At 46.5% G+C, this 20,400-nt stretch overlaps 4 protein-coding genes, besides 1 other annotated feature; all 4 read right to left on the minus strand.

Moving 5' to 3' along the window:
• Positions 1 to 87: 87 nt before the first annotated feature.
• GSTUM_00009069001 (uncharacterized protein) lies at positions 88 to 1,226 on the minus strand (the record flags this gene model as incomplete). The annotated part of the gene is made up of 3 exons (XM_002840474.1): positions 88 to 596; positions 666 to 937; positions 1,069 to 1,226. 3 exons carry the CDS (start codon positions 1,224 to 1,226, stop codon positions 88 to 90), a joined length of 939 nt encoding a protein of 312 aa, XP_002840520.1.
• A 283-nt stretch (positions 1,227 to 1,509) lies between these two features.
• GSTUM_00009070001 (uncharacterized protein) lies at positions 1,510 to 5,156 on the minus strand. XM_002840475.2 has 6 exons: positions 4,853 to 5,156; positions 4,387 to 4,618; positions 3,422 to 4,226; positions 2,943 to 3,358; positions 2,528 to 2,886; positions 1,510 to 2,471 (listed from the first exon to the last, which is right to left on the minus strand). The coding sequence occupies exons 2-6, from the start codon at positions 4,415 to 4,417 to the stop codon at positions 2,274 to 2,276; spliced, it is 1,809 nt and encodes a 602-aa protein (XP_002840521.1). The 5' UTR covers positions 4,418 to 4,618; positions 4,853 to 5,156; the 3' UTR covers positions 1,510 to 2,273.
• Positions 5,157 to 6,270: 1,114 nt separating this feature from the next.
• On the minus strand, positions 6,271 to 8,683 carry GSTUM_00009071001 (uncharacterized protein). XM_002840476.2 has 4 exons: positions 7,224 to 8,683; positions 6,791 to 7,168; positions 6,537 to 6,700; positions 6,271 to 6,470 (listed from the first exon to the last, which is right to left on the minus strand). The coding sequence occupies exons 1-4, from the start codon at positions 8,612 to 8,614 to the stop codon at positions 6,436 to 6,438; spliced, it is 1,968 nt and encodes a 655-aa protein (XP_002840522.1). The 5' UTR covers positions 8,615 to 8,683; the 3' UTR covers positions 6,271 to 6,435.
• Positions 8,684 to 9,135: 452 nt separating this feature from the next.
• Positions 9,136 to 10,797, minus strand: GSTUM_00009072001 (uncharacterized protein; the record flags this gene model as incomplete). XM_002840477.2 has 6 exons in its annotated part: positions 9,136 to 9,313; positions 9,385 to 10,013; positions 10,105 to 10,409; positions 10,464 to 10,486; positions 10,542 to 10,606; positions 10,664 to 10,797. 6 exons carry the CDS (start codon positions 10,795 to 10,797, stop codon positions 9,306 to 9,308), a joined length of 1,164 nt encoding a protein of 387 aa, XP_002840523.1. The 3' UTR covers positions 9,136 to 9,305.
• Positions 10,798 to 17,191: 6,394 nt separating this feature from the next.
• Positions 17,192 to 17,272: a sequence feature (Short protein (GSTUM_00009073001, CAZ84715.1) was converted to a misc_feature.).
• Between the last annotated feature and the right edge of the window lie 3,128 nt (positions 17,273 to 20,400).

Genomic DNA, 20,400 nt, shown 5'->3' on the forward strand with positions numbered 1-20,400 from the left:
TAAGCAAATCACCAGTGCGCATGACGCAGCGTAAACCGGCCCAAACGTGCAAGGAAATAAACAATCACAATCCCTCATCCTAAACCCCTAATCTTTCCTCTTCCCCGAATACCCATACCCACCTCCATCACCTCTTCCACCAACACCGGGTGCATAGCCATACCCAACTCTCCCCCCAGCTCCCACACCATTCCCAAAATTCCCAATGATCCCTCCAGCCCCACCACCTCCACCTCGACGATCAAAAGCATACTTCCGCAACCTCTTCGGGAACTCCCACCCGACCAGGAAAGTGTAAACACCGCACGCACCTGCGAACGCCGAGAGCAGACAGTAACCGAGCAAGTGCACGGTGACGTGTTCACCATTGCTCTTCGCCGAGAGAGGGGACAGAGTGTGGAACCAGTGAACCTTCAGCCGGAGCAGGAGCGGGTCGCCGATTATGATCCGCGTCAGATCCGATGACATTGGGGAGATGGAGTACGCCGCGCCCGAGTCTATGACGCCAGAGGTGGGCGAGGTTAGGTGGAAGAGGACGTTCATGTTCGTTGCTAGATGTATGTGTGAGGTTTCAAGTTTGCCGGCAAGGGCGAAGACTGTTTTTCCCTCCTCCTTAGTGTTTGTTCCGGAGTAAGGGGGGAGGGTGGAAAGAAGGGGGACTTTACCTAAAGGAACGTACTCCTCATCACTCTTCTTCTCCAAGTCCCGTTCACCTCCCAGTGGGCGAACGGGGACTCGACAAGCCAGTGGCGAATCGTGATGCACGTAGAATTCGAAAAGGTGGAACATCTCGTCCGACAAGAAAGGTATGGTACAATTCACCTCTCCGTCTTCCAGAAATTTAACCTCCAGTGGTCGGCCAGTCTCGTTGCATGTTGCGAATGGGATATACTGCAGTACTCCAGTCTTCTCATCTTGTACATGTTCGCCGGTATCTCTGGTGATTATTATTATAGTTGGTGAGTTCGCCGCAAGCTTTAAAAGTGGTGGTGGTTGCCATGATAGGGGAAGGGCGAGAGCTTTCGAAAGAAAAGAAGAAGAAGAAAAAAAGGGAAAGCTTAAACTTACATCGTCCGATTCAAGCACTGCACAGAAATCTGATCTCCAGGGGTATACTTCAACGGCTCAGGTTCGCCGGTACCGGGCTTCTCGAGGGCTTTGGCTAAGGACACAAACAGTATTAAGAGTAAGGCGACGATGCCAGAGTTGTTATGTGGTAAATGCATGATTTCGAAGAGAATCAGAGGGGGAAACGGTTGGTCTACGTGCGGTAAGTAAATTTACTGTATGCAAGCGACACAACAAATCTTTGGGATGCAGGGGAGCTACTTGTACCACTGTACTCGATCGAGTACTGTACAGTACCCTATCGTCTGTACGAGTATCGACAATCTTGTGTTTTGTGTTCACACGAGCGGGAAAAATAAGATAGGGGTCACCTTGGCTTTCACCCTTAGGAGGGCCACTTTAGCACTTTCCCTACCGCTACTCGCATCACAGATTGTCGCCTTTGTCTCCAAAATCGGTATTGATACTATAGCAACAATAACCAAAAATCTCTATAAAAACAATATTTTGTTAATATACGTTATGCAACAGCTAGAAACCTACTTCTTTAGGCCTTCCCATCTCATCCGTCACCTAGACTGCTGTGCCAGACCCTCTCATGAATTGCCTGTTTTACTGCACGAATATCACTTGTTTTCTTCTCCTCTCCTCATTTCCCTCTCATCTCACTCAGCGAAGGTGAAGGAAAGAGAAGGGAAAAAGAAAAGAAATATTTCCGTACACAAAATGATGGAATACTCGATAACAATTGAAAAGGAGAAAAGGAATAAGAAAAGAGGGAGGGAAGGAAGGAAGGAAGGAAAGCAATACAGAGAGGTAGGTGGTTTTCCGGAGGGAGGAAATGAGAAAATGATGAAACCCAACGACCAAAAAATATATATATATAAAAAAGAACCCCCCGGATTATGGCATAAAAGGATGACGACCAAGGATTAACGCAAAATAGCGCCTGACCCAACTTCCTCTGGAACGCAGAAAACCATACGATACGTATAGGTAGCTCTGTTGAGTATGAAACACCCGAAAACAATTCAATCCTCCCCACCATATCGAAGAAAAAAGGTTTCAAAACACATTTCCAGCAAAGTAGTCACCCAACCCACCAGACACAAGAAAATGAAATAATCCATCTCTTACAAGAACCCCATCTAACTTCTGCAAAGGAGTGAAAAATCCGACACAAGTGCCCTTTCTAGATACGCAATCTAACCAACCACACTACCAGGCCCCGGGTCGCGAACACTACCGGGCTCACCCATGCCCAACTGGCCGGGACGGTTGTAGCTCCATCCGGTGAATTGCTGTTGCACTGATTGACTCAAAAAGTCACCGTCAACAACCGAGTCGGTAGGAACCTCACTCGTGAACTCCTTATCAAAATTGGCAGTATCCATGGCATTGGTCTAAGACTGAATGTTAGCCTCACTCAAGCTCGCAATTTCTTACATTTACTACATACCACGTTTGGTCTAAAGGCAGGCTGAATTTTCTTCTGCAAAAGGCGCTTCCAATCAACAGTCTCAAAAAACTTATTGGCCTTGATTTCGGCAGCTCCATTGGCACCCAGTCTCTTCTCCGGGTCACGGTCCAAGAGCCTAATCAACAGAGCCTTCGCATCTCTATCAATGTCGGCCGGGAATTGGAGTGGATCCTGGAGAATCTTGCGGTACATTTCGTTGATGTTTTCATCGTAGAATGGTGGTAATCCTGTCAACATTTCATACAACAAGACACCGAGTGTCCACCAATCAACAGTCTTGGTGTAACCGTGTCCAAGGAGAAGCTCTGGTGCCAAATATTCCGGTGTTCCGCAGAATGCTAAAGACACGCGTAATCAGTATGAAAGTCTTTATAAGCAGAGCTGGTGAACAAACTGTTTGTCGTGTCAGCCTCCTTCATGTTCAGCTTGCAAAGGCCGAAATCGCACAAGGCGATATGGCCTGTGTAATCTAGCAAAATGTTCTCGGGTTTCAGATCTCTATAGATGACGTTGAACCCATGCAAACACTCTAATGCGCACAACAACTCTGCGGTATAAAATCTCGAGCGATTGATCTCAAATTTTCCTTCCCTCTGAAGATGGTGAAACAACTCTCCCCCATTGACAAAGGCAAGTACAAGATACAGCTTTTCGGGGGACTGGAACGAGAACTTGAGAGGAACGATAAAAGGATTGTTGATCTGTGCCAAAACAGTGCGCTCTGCGAGGGTATGATTGACTTCTGATCTTGAGATAATATGGGCCTTTCGGATAGTTTTGAGAGCATAGACTCGCTGAGTATCACGTTTCCTAGAGAAAAGAGGTCAGCCCGGCGTAACAAGAGCTAGGACGAAAGCTTGTCACTAGACTGACTTGACCTGCATAACCTTCCCAAAACTACCTTTCCCAACAACTTTCAACAATTCAAAATCATCAATTGTCAGTGGCATATCCTGGTTACGCCTATACTCGATGCCAAGCCTAACGCTTCCAGTAGACATGCTCAACGGTACCCAATCGACACCGCTAAATCCTGGCGCAGTTGGTTGCTGCTGTTGTCCCTTCTTTCCGGACTGCGGGGCAGTCGGCTCTTCAAACCTCGGCTGAACCCTGCAGCTTCCTAGGAACAAGTCTTCATCCCTTCCAACCGAGCCGGGATTTCGCATATACACCCCGATGCTCAGATCGGTATCTCTGCTAACATCGAACTTGTACTGAGTTGTGTACCCCGAGAACATGGGAGAATCCAAAGTCCCGGAGTTAGCATTGACAATGACCTGAGTCTTGTCAAATTCCAAGACACAGTACGTTCTAAAGAGCTTTGACATTGCTCGTTGATGTCCATGGTGGGCCACGGAGTTGGCAGTGCCGGGGCGAGACGAGTGGGTGCCGTTGGGGGTGGACGAGGAGGAAGAGGGGCGTTGAGAATTGTACGCCGGATGTGTTGGAGGTAAGGACAAGCCTTTTGCCTCGTGGAGGGTCACAATAAGCAACCCTGGCTTCACGGTGGAGGTTGGAGCAGCATCGCCACTGTTGGTAGAGGTGGCTGTAGCAGGCACAGTCCCATCACTGGCGACAAGAGTGGAGGTAGAAGCCTGTGCATTCGAGTTCGGGGTGATGGTGGAAGTCGAGGAAGAGCGGGAGGTTGAAGGAGCACCCAGATGCGTCTCTTTGAGTTCTATAGCATTGAAATAGTAGGTTAGCAAGCTCTGGTGAAGGTAAAGTAAGCTTTCAGTTGGGGACTCGGGGGGAAGTGCTTAGGAAAAGCGGTGCAAAGAGTTTAAAATCACTTGCACAGCGTGCAGGACGGGTAGTGGAAGAAGGAGGTGGGGTGCAACGTTTTAGAGACTTTGGTAGTTTCCAGGACATTTTTATGGATTTCGAAAGTCGTTAAAACGAAGGAGGGAAAGGGTGAACTTCGTTTGGTGGATGATTGAAATCTGCAGGTAGCGACCGGTAGAAGACGCCACAGTTCCAATTAAGCAGCTGAGAAAAGCGGTGGGGTAACTGGAAGGGATACACTCCAATGTATGATGGTTTGCGTGCTGAAGGCGACAGATCGGAGGAAACCTACAGTCGAGTGTGAGTGTCTGGTGGAGAAGGGAGGGAACGGGAAGTTCGGGGGGAGAAAGAAAGGGAGCAGGCAAGTGGTACTGTGGTAAACAGATAAGGAGAGGAGGGTCAGGCTCTGTGCGGGACAGGGCGGGAGCGAGATGGAGAGGGAGGGGTTCGAGTGAAGGAAGGGAAAGGGTCAGGTCAACAACACGACAGGGTCAGGGGAGGAATGGAGAGATGAATCTGTACCGGTACTGTATGATACTTGAATAGCAAGGTGGTATAGGATGTAGGGTCGTTCTAAAAGGGTGGCCCGACCAAGCAGAGTGTAGCGGCGGGAGGGAAGGTTGGTTAGGTTAGGGAAAGCACGAGATGGGAAAAGAGTGGAGAGTGAAAGAGAGAGGCTGGACAACCACCAATTCTTTGCCTCAGTTCTCCCAGTCAGTAAAGAATGGGAAAAAAAGCTTTGCCAAAAATAACGATAATGACTCGAGCTTCCTGCCACAATATTGATATTCAATTTACCGGTAACTTAACAGTGGTTCAGTGGTATGATATGGTACTGTACTTATCTCCCCAAAACATTTCGCCCGAGGAGGGGAAAAGCAAATCGCTTGAGGAAGCTCTCTCGCTTAGTCAGTGTAGATGATCTTGTTTATCTTTTCCAAGATTCTCACCCTCCAACCACTTTCGGGCCTTGCATGACCAGAAACTCTCAATTAAAGCTGGATCTGGATTCTTTGCTACTTGTACGAGAGCTTCCCCACCAGGGCCTCAGCATGAAACATTTCGGAAAATACTCGGGCGGCCCGGTCAACCTCAGGGGAAGCTCCTTTCCCCCTGCTCTTCTGCCAGAAGTACGAGTAGCACAACACAGCATATTCTCAACCTCCTTATGGCTTGACCATAGAATTGCCAATACAAAGACCTCTTTGCTAGACTCCAAAACCTTTGTTCCGGCGTCAATCATGACGAACAGTGACTGGGCAGAACGTTCAGATTGGTCACGTCCGTCTGTATCCACTACAGCTTTCCCGTCCAAATTTCCACTCTTCATTTCCGACCAAAGATGCTTGCCACCGTGCTCCGCCACTCCCGTCGTAATTTACGGTGGAGTACTGTACAACGGAGAAAATCGCAGCGAGTAGCCTTGCGTTTTCATTTCTCATTCCCTTCTCCCCCCCCCCGCAATTTGTAAAACTTATGCATTGAAACGGGGGTGAGGAAACTGAGCTCGAGATATATATATATCATAATATTATAATACGAACAAATACCGGTAGGGCAAATATAGAAATTATCGCGTGGTATGCGATGTACGGTACTTGTATATTCATCCAGGAATTAAAATTTAGAGCTCGTCATCATGCTTTGCCCCTGGTAGGAAGGGTGTGAATATATAATATTTTACGTTGCTCAAGTACTGTATCTGGATCGTGCAGGATAAGGGAATTTTAAATCTTCCAGAATAGATAGGGTGTCCTTACCAAATGCTTTTCCCTGCCGTTACACAGTCGGAAAATATCTACGCGCGTAGCGGTACCGTACTTATCTCCAGAACGCCCCCCCGATGGGTGACATTGAGGAACGGGTTTAAGTTTCTGATAGTAGCGGACTGAGATACGATGGCTAGTATTATAGGGGAAATTCAAGTATTGGCACAGATATGGCAAGAGGAGCCAGGAGCTAACTACCATAGCGGGTTGAGGATAGCAACCTCGTGGCTAACAAGAGTTCGAACAATTGCAGTGCTTTAAATGAGAGGGAAAAAGAAAACACAGTAAGAATAAGGGGTTGGGACATTTTTAAATCACCAGCCCATCGAAATTGATCTACGATTTTTTGAAAGCGAAACCAAGATAGAATCCTATTCACAATCAGCATCTATACAAAGGAGGTGTTCGAGGAGATCAATAGGTGAATCATAACTGACCGCAGGCCTCCCATTCTTCACCCCCAAGAGCAAATCTCCCTTCCCTATCTCTAACCCCCATCCGCTCGCTGAGGATACGAAGATCTTTGTCATCTTTCTCCTCTCTCCAAATATCATGGAACGGCTTTTTGTAGATTAGTTCAAGATTGTAGTCCTCAGCGATACTGTTTAGTATAATTGTCAGCCTTGCACGGTAGAGTGGTAGATCTTGTTAACGGCGGGAAAAAGTTGTTAGAATAGGAGGGATTGCCTACGCTCTGAAGGCCTCCCAAGGGACAACATATTCTGGAACTTCTTCGACAGCCTCCTCCAGGAAGAAGCTATATCTCCAGCCCCATGGTGGTCTGAAAACCCCAGTCTTGGGCGGTTCTTCGGCAAACCTTACTCTGTAGATACTGTTTCCCCATTCCTGCAAGCCGTGTTCGGACTTGTCTAATTTCTCCTTTTCGGAAGAGCCCGCGGGCATGTGTTTGCCCCGAACGCGAGCCGAGATCACATCACTAGAGGGGATTGTTCCTATAAACCTGCCTCCTTTTTTCAGGGTACCTGAAACATTTCGGAGCATATTTCGACACTTTTGTTCGGACTCAAAAGCGTAGTGCATGCAGAACATCATTGAAACCACATCGAAACTTGAAATAAACGTTAACTTTTGTGTAGTTGAAGCCGTGTGATGTGAATTCTTACCCTCCCCCGCTGCCCCATCTGGCCGACATCCGAGTTGACTGGCCAGGGCCAACATTGGGGTCTGCACCGACCTTGGAAACAATCGGAATTTCTCCGATCCAACGAGTCCAACAATCCATCACGTGGAATTCGGCCTGGAAGATCTGGCGGCCATTCCTGTCCCTTCCACTCGCCCACTTTCTCCTTGATTCCTTGATCATACTGTCATACCTATCTCTAGCATGGTCGATACTGACATCTGCGGTGTCAACGCCGACATAGAATCCAACTTCTTGGGGGGCGCTCTTCCACTTGAGTAAATCACCCCCTTTACCGCATCCCATATCCAATACAACGAGGTGTGAACTAGGGTCTCTGGAATGATTGCGAGGATCGAAGTCATCATTCGGAGAAAATTTCTGGACAATCGTAGACTTGATCCAATTGTTGAAGCTTCTAAGGCCTTTAATTCTCGAGTCAGTCTTTCGCCAGGTTTTGCCTAATTCCCTTTTATCGTTGTAGTGAGCCTTGACAACCTCCTCGACACCTCTCTCTTTGATGACCTCTTTGGCCTTTCTCTCTATTTCTTCCTCCATCTTTCTAAGTCTCTCCCTGGTTTCAGCCTTTTCCTTCTCCGAGAACCTGCTTGCTTGGCCAGGCCTCTTGCGTTTCCGCGGGGGGCTAGAGTCTCTGCTCCTCGAACCATCGTCTCCTAGAAGTAGAGTTGGTGAAGGATCCCTCCTGGGGATCAACGGAGGGGGTGATCTGTATTTGTAACGACCGCTGGGAGACGTTGGCCGGCGTTTGTAGAGCTGGTGTTGCGCAGGAGGCGATCTAGAACGGCGTCTAGGAGAAACGTTCCTGCGGGCGCCATGAGAACCATCGGAAGTTAGTCTCCTATCGCCGGCTCGAGAAGTTGCCGGAATAGAAGCATCGTCATCTCTCTCATTGGAAACCCGTTTTCGCCTCTCACCTGGCGATGACGACGAGACACGATTTTCCTTCGTTGCAGAAGCAGAGGCTGGAATATCACTATCCATCTGTGCCCCACTGTGTGTGGTAGTAGCGGTAGCAGCGATAGTATCGATGGTGGTTTTAGATGTACCGGTATTTTTCGTGTCCTTCCGTGGTGTTTCCGGGCTCATAGTCTCAGAACTAGCTTCTGGGCTACCGCTCTCCTTTTTGTCTGGAGAAGTCTCAGTGCTAGCGCTACCTTTCAACGCATCATTCTTGTCTTCTATAGGGCTCAGGAGGTCGCCAACGGTGCTTATCCGACGACGTGGAGGGGTGTCTGCGCCCGCTGGACCCACTGGAGATGTCTGCTCTTGTTGCTGCTGTCGTTCTCGGTCTTGTTGTTCTCTGTGCTCCTGCTGTTGCTGCTCGGTAAAGCAGTCGCGAGCGGAATCGTACATCTTGTCGGTCGTATCCTACTGGATCACAAGATGCTTGTGGAGGCGTATGAGAGAACGTTGTTGTAGAGCGAAGAAGATTGGAGAACAGCGGGTTAGCGGATCCATGCGAACCCACATCATTTTAGGTTCACAAAGAAGTTTCCTTGGCAAAAACGCCAAATCAGGTCAGCCATAAATTTACGGCATTCAGTTTGAACCATTGTCAGCTACCGGTACCGGTATCCTACAGTAAAGTACCAAATTGTATGGGACTTTTTACAGGAAACCCCGGTGTATCTGAGATATGATATCATACCGGCACGGCCAAGTCGATAGATAAGGCTCTCATGCCCTAGCTTGTACTTCAAGAACAACACCTATCGACAACAATGGAACACCAAGAGCCTTTTAGATAACTGTTTTCGGATATGGTTCTAGGGATATTGTGAACTTTATCACAATTTGGATAACTGGATTATAGAAAGAGATGGCTAGTAGTACTTGGATTGGAACTTTGCGGACGCGGCGATCTGCGTGTGAGCAGTATATTGATGCTAACCTGCTGCGAAGGTTGATAAGTATTACAGGGCGGTTGCGCCTTAAAGGTCTATACCATCTAGCAAGTAACGGAATCAAAGTGCATCTGCAATCCAGCCAAAGAAAAAATAGAGCCAGCCCCAACGCCCGTAAATTTATTTATCAATTGCATCAATCATTTGCCTATATGTATCAAACGTTAGCCCTTCTGAAACTAAGGTAAGGTGCCGAGATATACTTAAAATCCAACCTACCGTTTTTCATGACTGCTACCCCTTTTCTAACTGCCCCAGCCAATGCACCGGTCTGTATCCCTTCGCTCCCACCACTTCCAACTCTCCATTCAACCTCAGCCAAACCCTCCATCCAGAGAATCCTCGTTTGTTTTGGGACCTCCAGTCTTTCCAACTCATCCGACAAACTAGATAGTAAGTCGGCTAATGCCAAACCTTTTTTGGTCTTGATATCGATAATGGTTCTCAGGCTAGTTGTGATATCGCTGCTTAGCAGAGTCTTGAGGATGATTTGTACGTCTTCAGGGTGTGGTGCAGCTATACAGTCGTAGATATGGGTTTCGGTGATATCTTCCCGCTCTGCAGTAGGGTCTGGGCGGCCTTTGTCATCTAATGGGGTAGATGAAGCATGACACGCCTGCAAAACATTCAACGAGCGTCTCATATCTCCGCGAGAGAGTTGAAGAAGAGCATCTACGGCAGAAGGTGTGATTTTCACTTTTTCTGCGTCGATGACGTGGTCGACCCTTCTGCGAAGAGCATCGATCGGAAGAGGAGAGAATCGAAAACGAGTGCAGCGAGACAGGAGCGCGGCGTTCAGCTTGTGTGTATAGTTTGCAATTATGCAGAATCGGGTATTTGCAGTGTACCTATGCGGAACGTGGAGGTGATGTCAGTTTGCATGTTCAAAACTCCAATCATTGATGGGAATGCACGTGGGGGATGAGAGGGACACGTTACTTTTCCATAATTCTCCTCAACGCATTCTGTGCAGTGCTAGTCATCGCATCGGCTTCATCTAAGATGATCAATTTGAAACTTCCAAGTTCACCATCTGTCTTGGTGGAAGCCCCGAAAATCTGTTTTGTCGATGCAAATGTTTTGATCTGTTCGCGGACAACCTCGATGCCTCTATCATCCGAAGCATTCAACTCGAGAACCTGTTGGCGGATATTATGAGCCCCATAAATATGCCGTGCCAGCGCAAGAATAGTAGAGGTTTTGCCGGTTCCAGGTGGTCCGTAGAAAAGCAGGTGGGGAAGTCGCTGAGATGTATTAGCACAATGAAGGAAAAACGGCTCAGGGGGGTGCAAATGTACATTTGTTTGGACAAACTTATTAACTGATCGAACGCACTTAGCATAATCCATCGGCGTCAGACAATGAGTGCAGCTTACTCGTAGTGAGAATGTCTTCATGTCCAGAGACATCATTGAGAGTGTCTGGTCTGTATTTTTCCACCCTAAATAATTGTATAGATTAGCCTCCAGTATATGTGCAAGAGGTAGCGATAACAAACCAAGGAAGTGTATCACCAGCACTTACTGGCAGGTTGGCCTTGCTAAGTTTCTTCCCTTTCTGTCCACTCGAAAAGACAACATCGTTGGTGGCGGCATGCTCCTCATCAAGCTCCATTTCATCAATGTCTGACATTTTTATAGTAATTTCTTGATTAAATTGATAGAGGGAAAGTTGCTAGCGAGTGAAGAAAGTGCCCGGTCTTGGAGAGACCGTCGTGGCAGTTCGCGTCTGGGGTTCGCGCAGAGTGTTTTTCTCGCTTAATCAGCCGCAGCTCCGAGGACTCGTGTTTGTGAGCCACTACCAAGCTGGGCCTACTGTTGCTTGGCCAATTGGTGAAACAAACAATGAGAAAAAACCCCTCTCATATACTGTATGATATGGTGCCGGACATCCAAAACCTCTGGTTCCCATACATAAATCCGTATGCATCTTCCGCTGCCTAAAAAATGAATACCTTAAGAGTACTTGTACCGTTCCCAACCAATACCCACCCAATAGAAGATTTGGGTGTGTATCATAGAATTGAAGAGGTGATGATTCTAAGTGGTTCTATGGAGCTGGACCTGAGGCAAGGTGATCCTATTCAAAGGATTCGCTTATTCAACGATATATCTCTCGGCCAATGGTATCCGAAAGGGGGCTTTCGCCAATATCATGGCGTTGGAAAGGCTCACCCGACAGGAGTATGATCTTGACACTAAAGCTAATCAGTACGGGAGCTCGGCATTTTACACCAAAAATGAGCAACCTTCTTGACTTGCAACTCGTCCAAAAACACTATAATACCGGTATTATTATAGAATTAATCAAAGCAGCGTTGATAGTTAACTTTAGGGGTTTCTATAGAATGTTTCAAAGTACAGTACCTTTTCCATGGAAAACCAATCTAAGGTTTAAGGGACCTTTCGCCCACCTCCAATGCTCCTGATATTTTGCTCTCAAAATCTATTGATAGAGCTTGATGTTTTTTTATCAGACCAAATCCCACATGGCCCTGAAATATTTAGCAAAATTTGAATTTTGTTTCATTGAAGCGATCAAGAAGAGATTTCCGCATGTAAAGTTGACCATTTTGGTGTAAAGTGCCTAATTGCTCACGACTTTTTGGTGCCAAGATCGTATGATACCATCTTCGGCATGTTTGTATGAGTGCAGGGGTTAAGGGTAAGTGAGGCGAATTGATTCCCATTGGCTCCAGGGTCGTTCCACCAATGAGCGAGCAGAATTTCGTGAAGTCTCTGGGGCAGGAAGTTTTTGCTTTCGGTTGACCTCTTCCTCCTGCTAAAGAAATGCCAAGATGGCCGTTTCAATGGTTACACTCCCCAAATTTTGAACAGTTCAACTCGATTTCGTCTCACCATGCTCACCCCCCCAGCACTTATCACAGTAGGGCAACCATCCCACCACTTATTCTACTCGGCTGATCCAATTTTGAAAGGGGAGGGAGCTCCGGAGGACTGCTCGTACAGGTACCGGCAACATCGCTACTAGCCAAATCCAATGCAAGTGGACTCCCCTGACCCTGACCAACACCCAAATAACCGCCATGTGATCATACCTCGTTGGAAGGAGCAGCGCTAATTTTCATATCCCCCAGTACTAGGCGAAGCACTGGTTCCTTCCCATGCTTTTCTTGAAATAATTATAGTTATCCCCAATCTCCGCATATATAAAACCCTTGGACAAGGTGGTTTTTGGGATTATTTGATGCGGGGGGCGAGCAACGAGCGGACTTTGTTGGAGGAAAAACCTGCTCTCGACTTTAGAGGTCATCGCGGTTGTGTACCGGCAGGGCATATCAAATCCTTGCCCCTACCCGAGAGGCCCTTTCGAGAGTTTTCCGTTGATAGAGCACACATCTGCGAAATTTCGGTATCGGGGAAGGAGGGAATAGTGGGGCAGGCTGTCCATCCACCGAGGCACTGGTGCCACGTTTGGGTTCCCGGTTGTGCGCGCGGGATGGGCAATACGAGTGGGTCAGGTAACTGTTCGGATCAGAATCTGAGTATGGTACCAATATGTGTGTACTACTACTGTAATATTCTGATTTTGATGCATAAAGGAGCTGGGTTGGATCTCTTGGGATTCCCTAGGCTGGTATCGGGCACCGTTGGGCGGAGCCCTGTATCAACCTAGCCCAACGGTTAGAAAACCGAGCTTACAGGCAAAAGAGTGCCGGTATGAAACTGCCGTGTTTTCCAGTACTGTAGTCTACTCGGACAATCCACTGTCTCCTTGAGGCCTCTAATCTCCGCCGTCCGAGACACCTACACGTCAAGAAGGAATAATATTTACCTGACGTGGTATTGCTTGAGCAAGCTGAAACTTATGGATCTGATTAGCTGGCGTTGGTAATTTCGTCAACTTGCCCAGCTAAGCCTATTGCAGTTTAGCTCTGTTGCTTATCGATAATGGATTGTCCAAATGAATACGGTCATCAAGGAAGCCGGAATCTGCAGAAGGACCCCGAACCGGGGTTTCTGGTGGTATCCGCGCTACTACTTGCTCGTTCACGGAACCACATTAACTAATTGTACTTGAAATGGAGTGGAATATCAAACAAGGTGTGGGTCCATAGACGATTCAGATTGAAACTTTACGGGTATCATAACTCTTTCCTGTGGACGAGTGGGAGCGGTGTTCTGTTGCAAATCATCAAAATCTAACTTTGTAAAGCAATTGCGAACTAGGCTCGTCTATTGAGCCTACTTTGCTTGCCCACCTTGACTCCGCTTCCAGTATCACCAGATAGTGCGGGTATTTTGCCTTTGAGGCCACTGGCAGTGGGAATATGTAGGTGCTGTAATCCCCTGACCGATCGGAATACGTGCATTTGTTTTTCTTACTCTGGCTAATCAGGTCATAGGAGCCACAAATTCCCACAGGAAAGATATGGTGCCAAGAAGGTGGTAAAGCAGTTCTTATCCCACTAGGCAGGCCCATTTGATCTGAGCCCGTCTTTTTACTTTAACTCTGAGGAGAGTGGGCACCGGTGCTGCATCATAGCATACAGGTATTCGAGCACTGCCATCATAATGCTTGACCTCGTCTCTTCTGAACTGTCCTGGTTTGGGCCCAATTTCAATATGTGACTCTCAATGAGGGCGCAAGGGATGCTTGGTCTCGAGATCAACCGCCCTGGAATCCGGGGTTGGGGCCCCAAAAGCAACCCCCCCGTACTCCTTATCGCGGGATAAACCACTGTCTGCGAAAAATGGTTTCTTTTAATAGTTTTTAATATTTTGCTGGCTAATTCCAAAGTGTTGCGATACGGCACGGTAGGCTTTCCCGGGGCATCCGATGCGTGAACGGAAGGGCTAAATTACCGGCACAGAATTATCCATCTCGTTTAGACCATGGAGGCGCTCAATTCCACAAAGATGCGGCCATGAGAATATACTATCTACCGGGATCACGATCATCTGCATGAGGGCGACCCAGAAGGCGAGCTGCGATGGTTCAGTCGAGTGATTCACGATGATTCTAGGCTGCAACTGTGGCTACAGGGGTGGGATATCACTGATGCGCACCTGCCCGTCCGGCGGTTCGGAGGACTGGAGCGCCGACCAACTTCTAACACACCCAGCTTCTCGTATTTGGGGTCTGCAATTTTAGAAGTGAGGAATCCACACAGGCCTTCGGCGCACCCCGGCACCACGACTCGGTATGATTTATAATGATCCCGAAGTGCACCGCGTATGCGTATACATACGGTAGTTGCTTTCAAAGGACCAGTGCTTTAGCTGACACCGTGCTGACCAAGAGTGTCCGAGTTGATAGCACACTTGTGGCGATGCTTCTGAACCAATTGAATTTAGTTTAATAACCTCCCTCACGCAACGGGGGGGTTCGGGCATTAATGGGGATGACAGAGTGCTGGATGTGACTTGTACGGTCAATCGCAATCACTGAGCTATTTATCAGATTTAAGGTAATCGCAATATGCACGCGGTGCAATTGAGCACCTTACAGAAGGATGACATCTATGTGCCGACATTCCTGCATACTGTGGGAAGAAGCGTTGGTTCTGATGAGGGTTGTACAAGTATAGCACTGGGAAATCGACACGAGTTTTTATAAATCTCTGGCACATTGGTTTTCCGTGGCTAGCACCACTTGAGTGCTCGCTAATATAGATTGAATTCTTTAGCTTTCCATCTGCACATGCCGCTATAACTTCCAGTTCGCGAATAGGAGCACTATGCTGTTCCCGCCGCGGCTGCCATATACCGTGCATGGATTGGCAAAGCCGTAGCATGCGTGTTGGGCATAATTTTCTCTTGGGGAGGACCGTACCTTGCATGGCCAACAAATAGGGAAGGGCGGGCCACCGGGTTTCAAGGCTCATCCGGGGTCACTCGAGCGCTTGGCTTCGAGCACCCTCCCCGCTTCCCAATTCCTCACTGTACGTGCCTACAACGGAGTACAATGCAAGCAAGTGTCTCAGCTATCGGTACTTTTCAAGAGGGCGCGACATCTCGGCATTACATTGACAGACATTTATGTGAGGTTCTATCCGTCCCATGAGAAAGCTCCTCACTTATGATTGACCCGCTATGATTAACCGAGATCTGGCACTATAGAACGCTTTAGTTCCCGGCTGTGGATTCGACGATCCCCCGGGCGTCATCGGCTAGCCTCGCTCGACAACGCAGCAAGCAATAACAGTCACTTATTCGGGTTAATGAGGCCCAACCGCTCATGATGGCGCTGACGAGAACGAGGACCCACAATACTCGTCTCACATATGACATGATCGGCCGCCCGAACATACTTGTATAGTTATTGGCATAGCTCGTCGTTGGTGGCCGAGATACCCCGTCCGGGACGGCAGAATTACGTCGGGGTGGTAAAAAAAGAAACAAAAAAACAAAATTGAGTTCTGTGTGTTAACCCCTCATGAATTGCCACTGGATCTTACTTACATTCAGTAGCTGAGAATTTACTACTCACACCATCGATGGGACCAGGGATCACCTGCAATAGGATGGCTTGTGTAGAAGACCTTGAAAATTCTGTTTAAGCGACTGTAGGAGAAAAAGCAACTCATGTAAGACGTACTTGCTTCGAAAAGTTCCAATTTCAGAAGGCCATACAGGCTCCAAAATCCTGACTCTCCCTCTCAGATCTCAGCAGGCCCGCTACAATAGCCAGACATTTCACCAAGCGAAATCGATAGAATAAAATAAAATAAAATAACATAACCGTAATAAATGACTATTGTTTATCGTGGACTCACGAAAAACTCATCATGTAGCGCAAAATGCACGTCAACGAAGAGCCTGTCCGAAAAAGTGCTAGCGACATGATGAATAATCGAGTATTTTTAAGAGAGGCAACCAGATACAGCCCACAGAATTTCCACCACAATATCAACCATGGCATCTAAGAGGCTCTCTCCAACAGCAAAACTAGGTGGAGTGGGCGGCTGCACTAACCATTTACATTACTTTTCAAGAAGAACTTATCGCCTGCCAGATTGTTGGTTGTTATTTGTTGATATTACATGGTTTCCTTGCAGAATTACCTAGTAAAGGTATTATATAGTAGATGATCCCATTCTGGTAGGTTATTCTAACAACCCTGGTGAGCTGAAAGGGTAATGGTAGAGTGAGTATTGCTTTACAGAAGTTCAAATAGGCAGGAGTTATTATAAAATGAGTATCAGACGTCTTAATTAATACAGCAGAGTTGATTCTGTATGAGAGAGGTGGCAAATAATAACATATTGAAAGGGAACGAAATTGATACCAGAGTAGGCTTAGAAGTAGTTAGAATAAACTGCAATATATGAGCATTGGACAGTTAGGAATTTTGAGGATATTATTCACAATAAAGAATATTTATTTCAGAAAGATAATAATGCTTATCAGGAATAAATATTTAGATTTATTATTGAATAGCAGCATCCTGAAAATATTATAGAAATTGAAAAGAGAGAAGATATTTCCTGAATAGTCTGAGGATGTTTCTGCAGGAGAAGCTGAGAAATGTTCTTATTATAGATGTAAAATCAATACTGTTTGCATGAATTAACCTGAAACTTCTCAGAATATACCTGATACTAGTTTTAAAAACTGTTTATGATTTACTCAATAATACCATATTCCTGAAAGATAATCACATAGTCCATACTGCATAATAGTTATATGATATAGGAACTATTTAATGGAAATAGTATTAAATTAGCTAACCTCTTGTATAGTTTATAGTGATTTAATAATGTTGAATATATTTGGCTTGAATTGAGGAAAATATTTTGGTATTATTGTCCTGGTATTTCTCCAACATCTGAGAGTTCTCAGAAGATTCAGGAGAATTCAGTTGAAATATTACCCTTAGGATTTTTTGTGCAGCTGTGGTATTTGATGATGGGCTGGGCTTAAACTGTCATTAAAGTAGAGGCATAGTGCACAAAATGTTAGGATTTTTCTTCTTCTCCCATTTGTTTGATAATTCCAATAATTCATTTCCATTTTCCCATTCCCTCTTGATTAAAGCCTTGACTGTAGCGCATAGTATACTCTTACCGTCGCGGAGAAAGCGAACAATCACCGAGGTTTTTTTTTTTTTTTTTTTCTATTGCATGCGAACTCGAGCACCTCATACCTCACTCACACCAAGGAAACTAGTTAGCATGCCTCGGAATCATATAAAATCTTGATATTCACATCGACGGAATAAGTTTACACAGCCCTCTCGAGTGGGGAACACATTTGTCTTTTTTTTTTTTCTTTTTTTTTTTCTTTCGTTCACACTTTTCCATTTTTCTTCCGCTACGGTGGTTGGTCGCCTCCGTGCGGTGTAAAAGCTTTGGCGCTTGGCACTGTACCCGAGTATGATACATAACTACAAAAACAAACATCTTTAGGCTATTGTGCATACGGTCTTGCTAGTTGTTCCTCTCCTCTCCTCACCCACTCGCCTACCGTACAGTACATCATGTACCTTACATTCATCTCTTTTTATTCCTTATATAATCCTCCTCCGAGGATCAAATCTCCGCACTTTACCGGAATGGGGTGGGACTCGCATACGGTTGGTTGGTCGGAAAGCCAGACCTCCTCCCATAGGGAATGCGGTACAATACCATTCGATAACAGTTGAACTACGAATGGGCTAAAGTCGAAAAGCATGTGAGGTAAAAAAAAAAAAAAAAAAAAAAGACACCAGTTCTTGGGATGGATGGTGCGCTGCTCGCCCCGCAGAATCGAAAAAAGAAGGCATCTGAGGTGGCCATTCCCCATCATGGGAGAGGTCTTCGGCCGAGTCGAGGCCGCGTGAGTATTTTACCGGTAAGCTGCAAAGAGCTTGACCCGGATCTTTATGGCTGTGGTAAGCACTCAAAATCAGAGTTTTTTTTTTTTAACTTACCCCTTGCCTGCCGTCGGGAGAAAGAAAGAAAAGAAAAAAAAAACCTTTATGATATTTTGTATCATACTCAACATACCCACTCACTTATTGGAGAGGTGATCGAATACACCGAATTATTAGGTGGCTTCTGCTATACTTATACGAGTATCGTACATATCGTGCGAAAAAACAAAAAAAAACAATAGCGGGTCAACTATGATAACACAAAACATGCAAAAGAATTTCCATGACCGAGTGACCTTTCATGATGGTGTTATCCTCCAGCTAATCCGAATTTAGCGGAGATATGCTCCTCCCTCCCACATCGGCGACCCACCCACTCCCTCTCAACGCCGTTCTTCTACATATATGCACGACATCCCCTACATATCTAAACCACCCCACCACACCGCACCACACCCCACACACACACAACCCTGCCTTTCGAAACCCTGTAAAACATCAAACAAGGATGCCCTCTGCGGGGCTTTTTTTCTTCTTCTCCTCTACTGCCACATCTGATGCTACTACTCGAGCGCTTCTGCTCTACTCGAGTTGCTCGTTATACGAGTATCATACTAGCATGGGCTCAATCCTTGAGACTTTAACGGAGTTGGAAAACAATTTGCTCCACTTGTATAGCTAGCTAGCTAACTGGTCCTGACCATTGCTCCTGCACCACGATATAACAAACCATCTCGAGACAACGTGGAGATCTTGCGGGGGGGAGGGGGACTTTTTCTTTGTATTTTTTTTTTTTCGACACAAAGTCGGGTATGATATTCCTTCCTTCCTTCCTTCCTTCCTTCCTGCCCATTCTGCACTACCCACCGACCCCCTTCCAGGTTATGCCGTCGTTGGCGGGCGGGAGGGGATAGGGCGGAAGGAAGAATGGAGTGCAAGGGATCTGATCAGATCTTTGCTTCTTTATTTGTTTTCTCCCATTGCACTTGTGTGCTGGTATGGTGAGTGCGGGGAACGCCTCGTGGGGTCGTCGGTATTGGGTGGCATGGAGGTGGGGGGGGGGCTTCCCAGTTGTTTATCCACCGGTTTAGTTTATGCTGGTGGTACTGGTATATTTGCATCGGCTCATGTGAGAGCATTCGGTGAACTTGGACACACTCTCCCTCTACTCGCAGCCCCTCCTGCTCCATGTGCTGGTTGGCTGTTGTCACTGGTACCCAACTTTTCGCTATTTGTCCGGTTATTCAGTTAGTATTTCATTTTGAGTATCATATCAGGCTTCTATGCCAAGAATCTCGACATCAATCGCAGCACCATCAGCACATCCGGCAACCCTCCCGTTTCCATGGGAAGTCCTGCGATACCGATACTTACTCACTTACGTCTAGAGCATACAGGCTAAGGAAATAGTAGACATTGGAAACGCAGTCACTTATCGCCAACCAGTCAGTACAATCATGTACCCTATGATAGAAATGCTACACTCGCGAAGCTACTTCACCTACCGTACATCAATCGCCCTGGATGAAAAACGACTTCATTCTTCTCCAGAAGTGCGGCCCACAGTAATAATGCGAAATCCCTAATGGACGTACGAACCCTCCCCCACCAATAATACACCCCCGGAGTTATCATCGATCACCGACTAGGATTGTATCATACTTGTGATACTATAGTAGGTTTTATCATATCGTGTCAAGAAAAGAAAATTTTTTTATTTTTTATTTGAGTGGGGAAGTTTTGGTTGTTTTTTGTTTTTTTCCGGGTAATTTAGAGTTTTGTTGTGGTGTGGTGTGGTTATTACGCTGTATTTTTTATTTTTATTCATGATAACCCTATCATAATTGTGTCCATAGAGGGAGGACGAATTGGTTTGGTTGGGTTTGTTTGGGAATTTACTTAAAGGTACCGACCGTTTGCGGTGGTGGATGCTCGTATACACTGTGGTCAATCATACTTGTAAAACGCAGAGGGGAGGGAAGGATGGGATGGTTGCGTTTTGAGCATGGCTGTTGGTATGGTATGGTATGGTATTGGGATGTGCTGTAGTGCTCGAGATATGCTATAATCACTCCAACTTCACTTCTCCGATGTCCGAATCGCTATATTACAGTGCTGGTTCGAAAGTAGGTACAGTACAGCACAGTACACTACGAGATACCACTAGTATTTACCAATGTTGGGATGAATCCATCCATCCATCCATCCATCATATCTCTCGCATTACCTACCATAGTCGTGTACAGTACCCCCCCACCTCCCATTCAGACACAGCATACAGTACAGTACAGTACAAGCTTAACTTCAACCGACATGATAACAACCTCAATCTCTCCCTACCGGTAGACTACCCGTAACCCCCATGATACGATCGATACCCACTATTTGCACTTCCGCCCTCATCCCAACATCGACAAC

Source organism: Tuber melanosporum (genome assembly GCF_000151645.1).
Source record: "Tuber melanosporum whole genome shotgun sequence assembly, scaffold_52, strain Mel28".
Classification (NCBI taxonomy): domain Eukaryota; kingdom Fungi; phylum Ascomycota; class Pezizomycetes; order Pezizales; family Tuberaceae; genus Tuber; species Tuber melanosporum.

What these genes read in the sequence shown, in the direction of transcription:
- GSTUM_00009070001 (XM_002840475.2), bottom strand. Translation starts at nt 4,417, where the DNA reads ATGTCCTGGAAACTACCAAAGTCTCTAAAAC. An exon ending in ACTACCAAAGTCTCTAAAAC is followed by an intron (nt 4,227 to 4,386) that starts GTTGCACCCCAC and finishes TCAATGCTATAG; the next exon opens with AACTCAAAGAGACGCATCTG. An exon ending in GGGAAGGTTATGCAGGTCAA is followed by an intron (nt 3,359 to 3,421) that starts GTCAGTCTAGTG and finishes TCTTTTCTCTAG; the next exon opens with GAAACGTGATACTCAGCGAG.
- GSTUM_00009071001 (XM_002840476.2), bottom strand. Translation starts at nt 8,614, where the DNA reads ATGTACGATTCCGCTCGCGACTGCTTTACCGAGCAGCAACAGCAGGAG. An exon ending in CCTTGGGAGGCCTTCAGAGC is followed by an intron (nt 6,701 to 6,790) that starts GTAGGCAATCCC and finishes TATACTAAACAG; the next exon opens with TATCGCTGAGGACTACAATC. An exon ending in TGAAGAATGGGAGGCCTGCG is followed by an intron (nt 6,471 to 6,536) that starts GTCAGTTATGAT and finishes GATTGTGAATAG; the next exon opens with GATTCTATCTTGGTTTCGCT.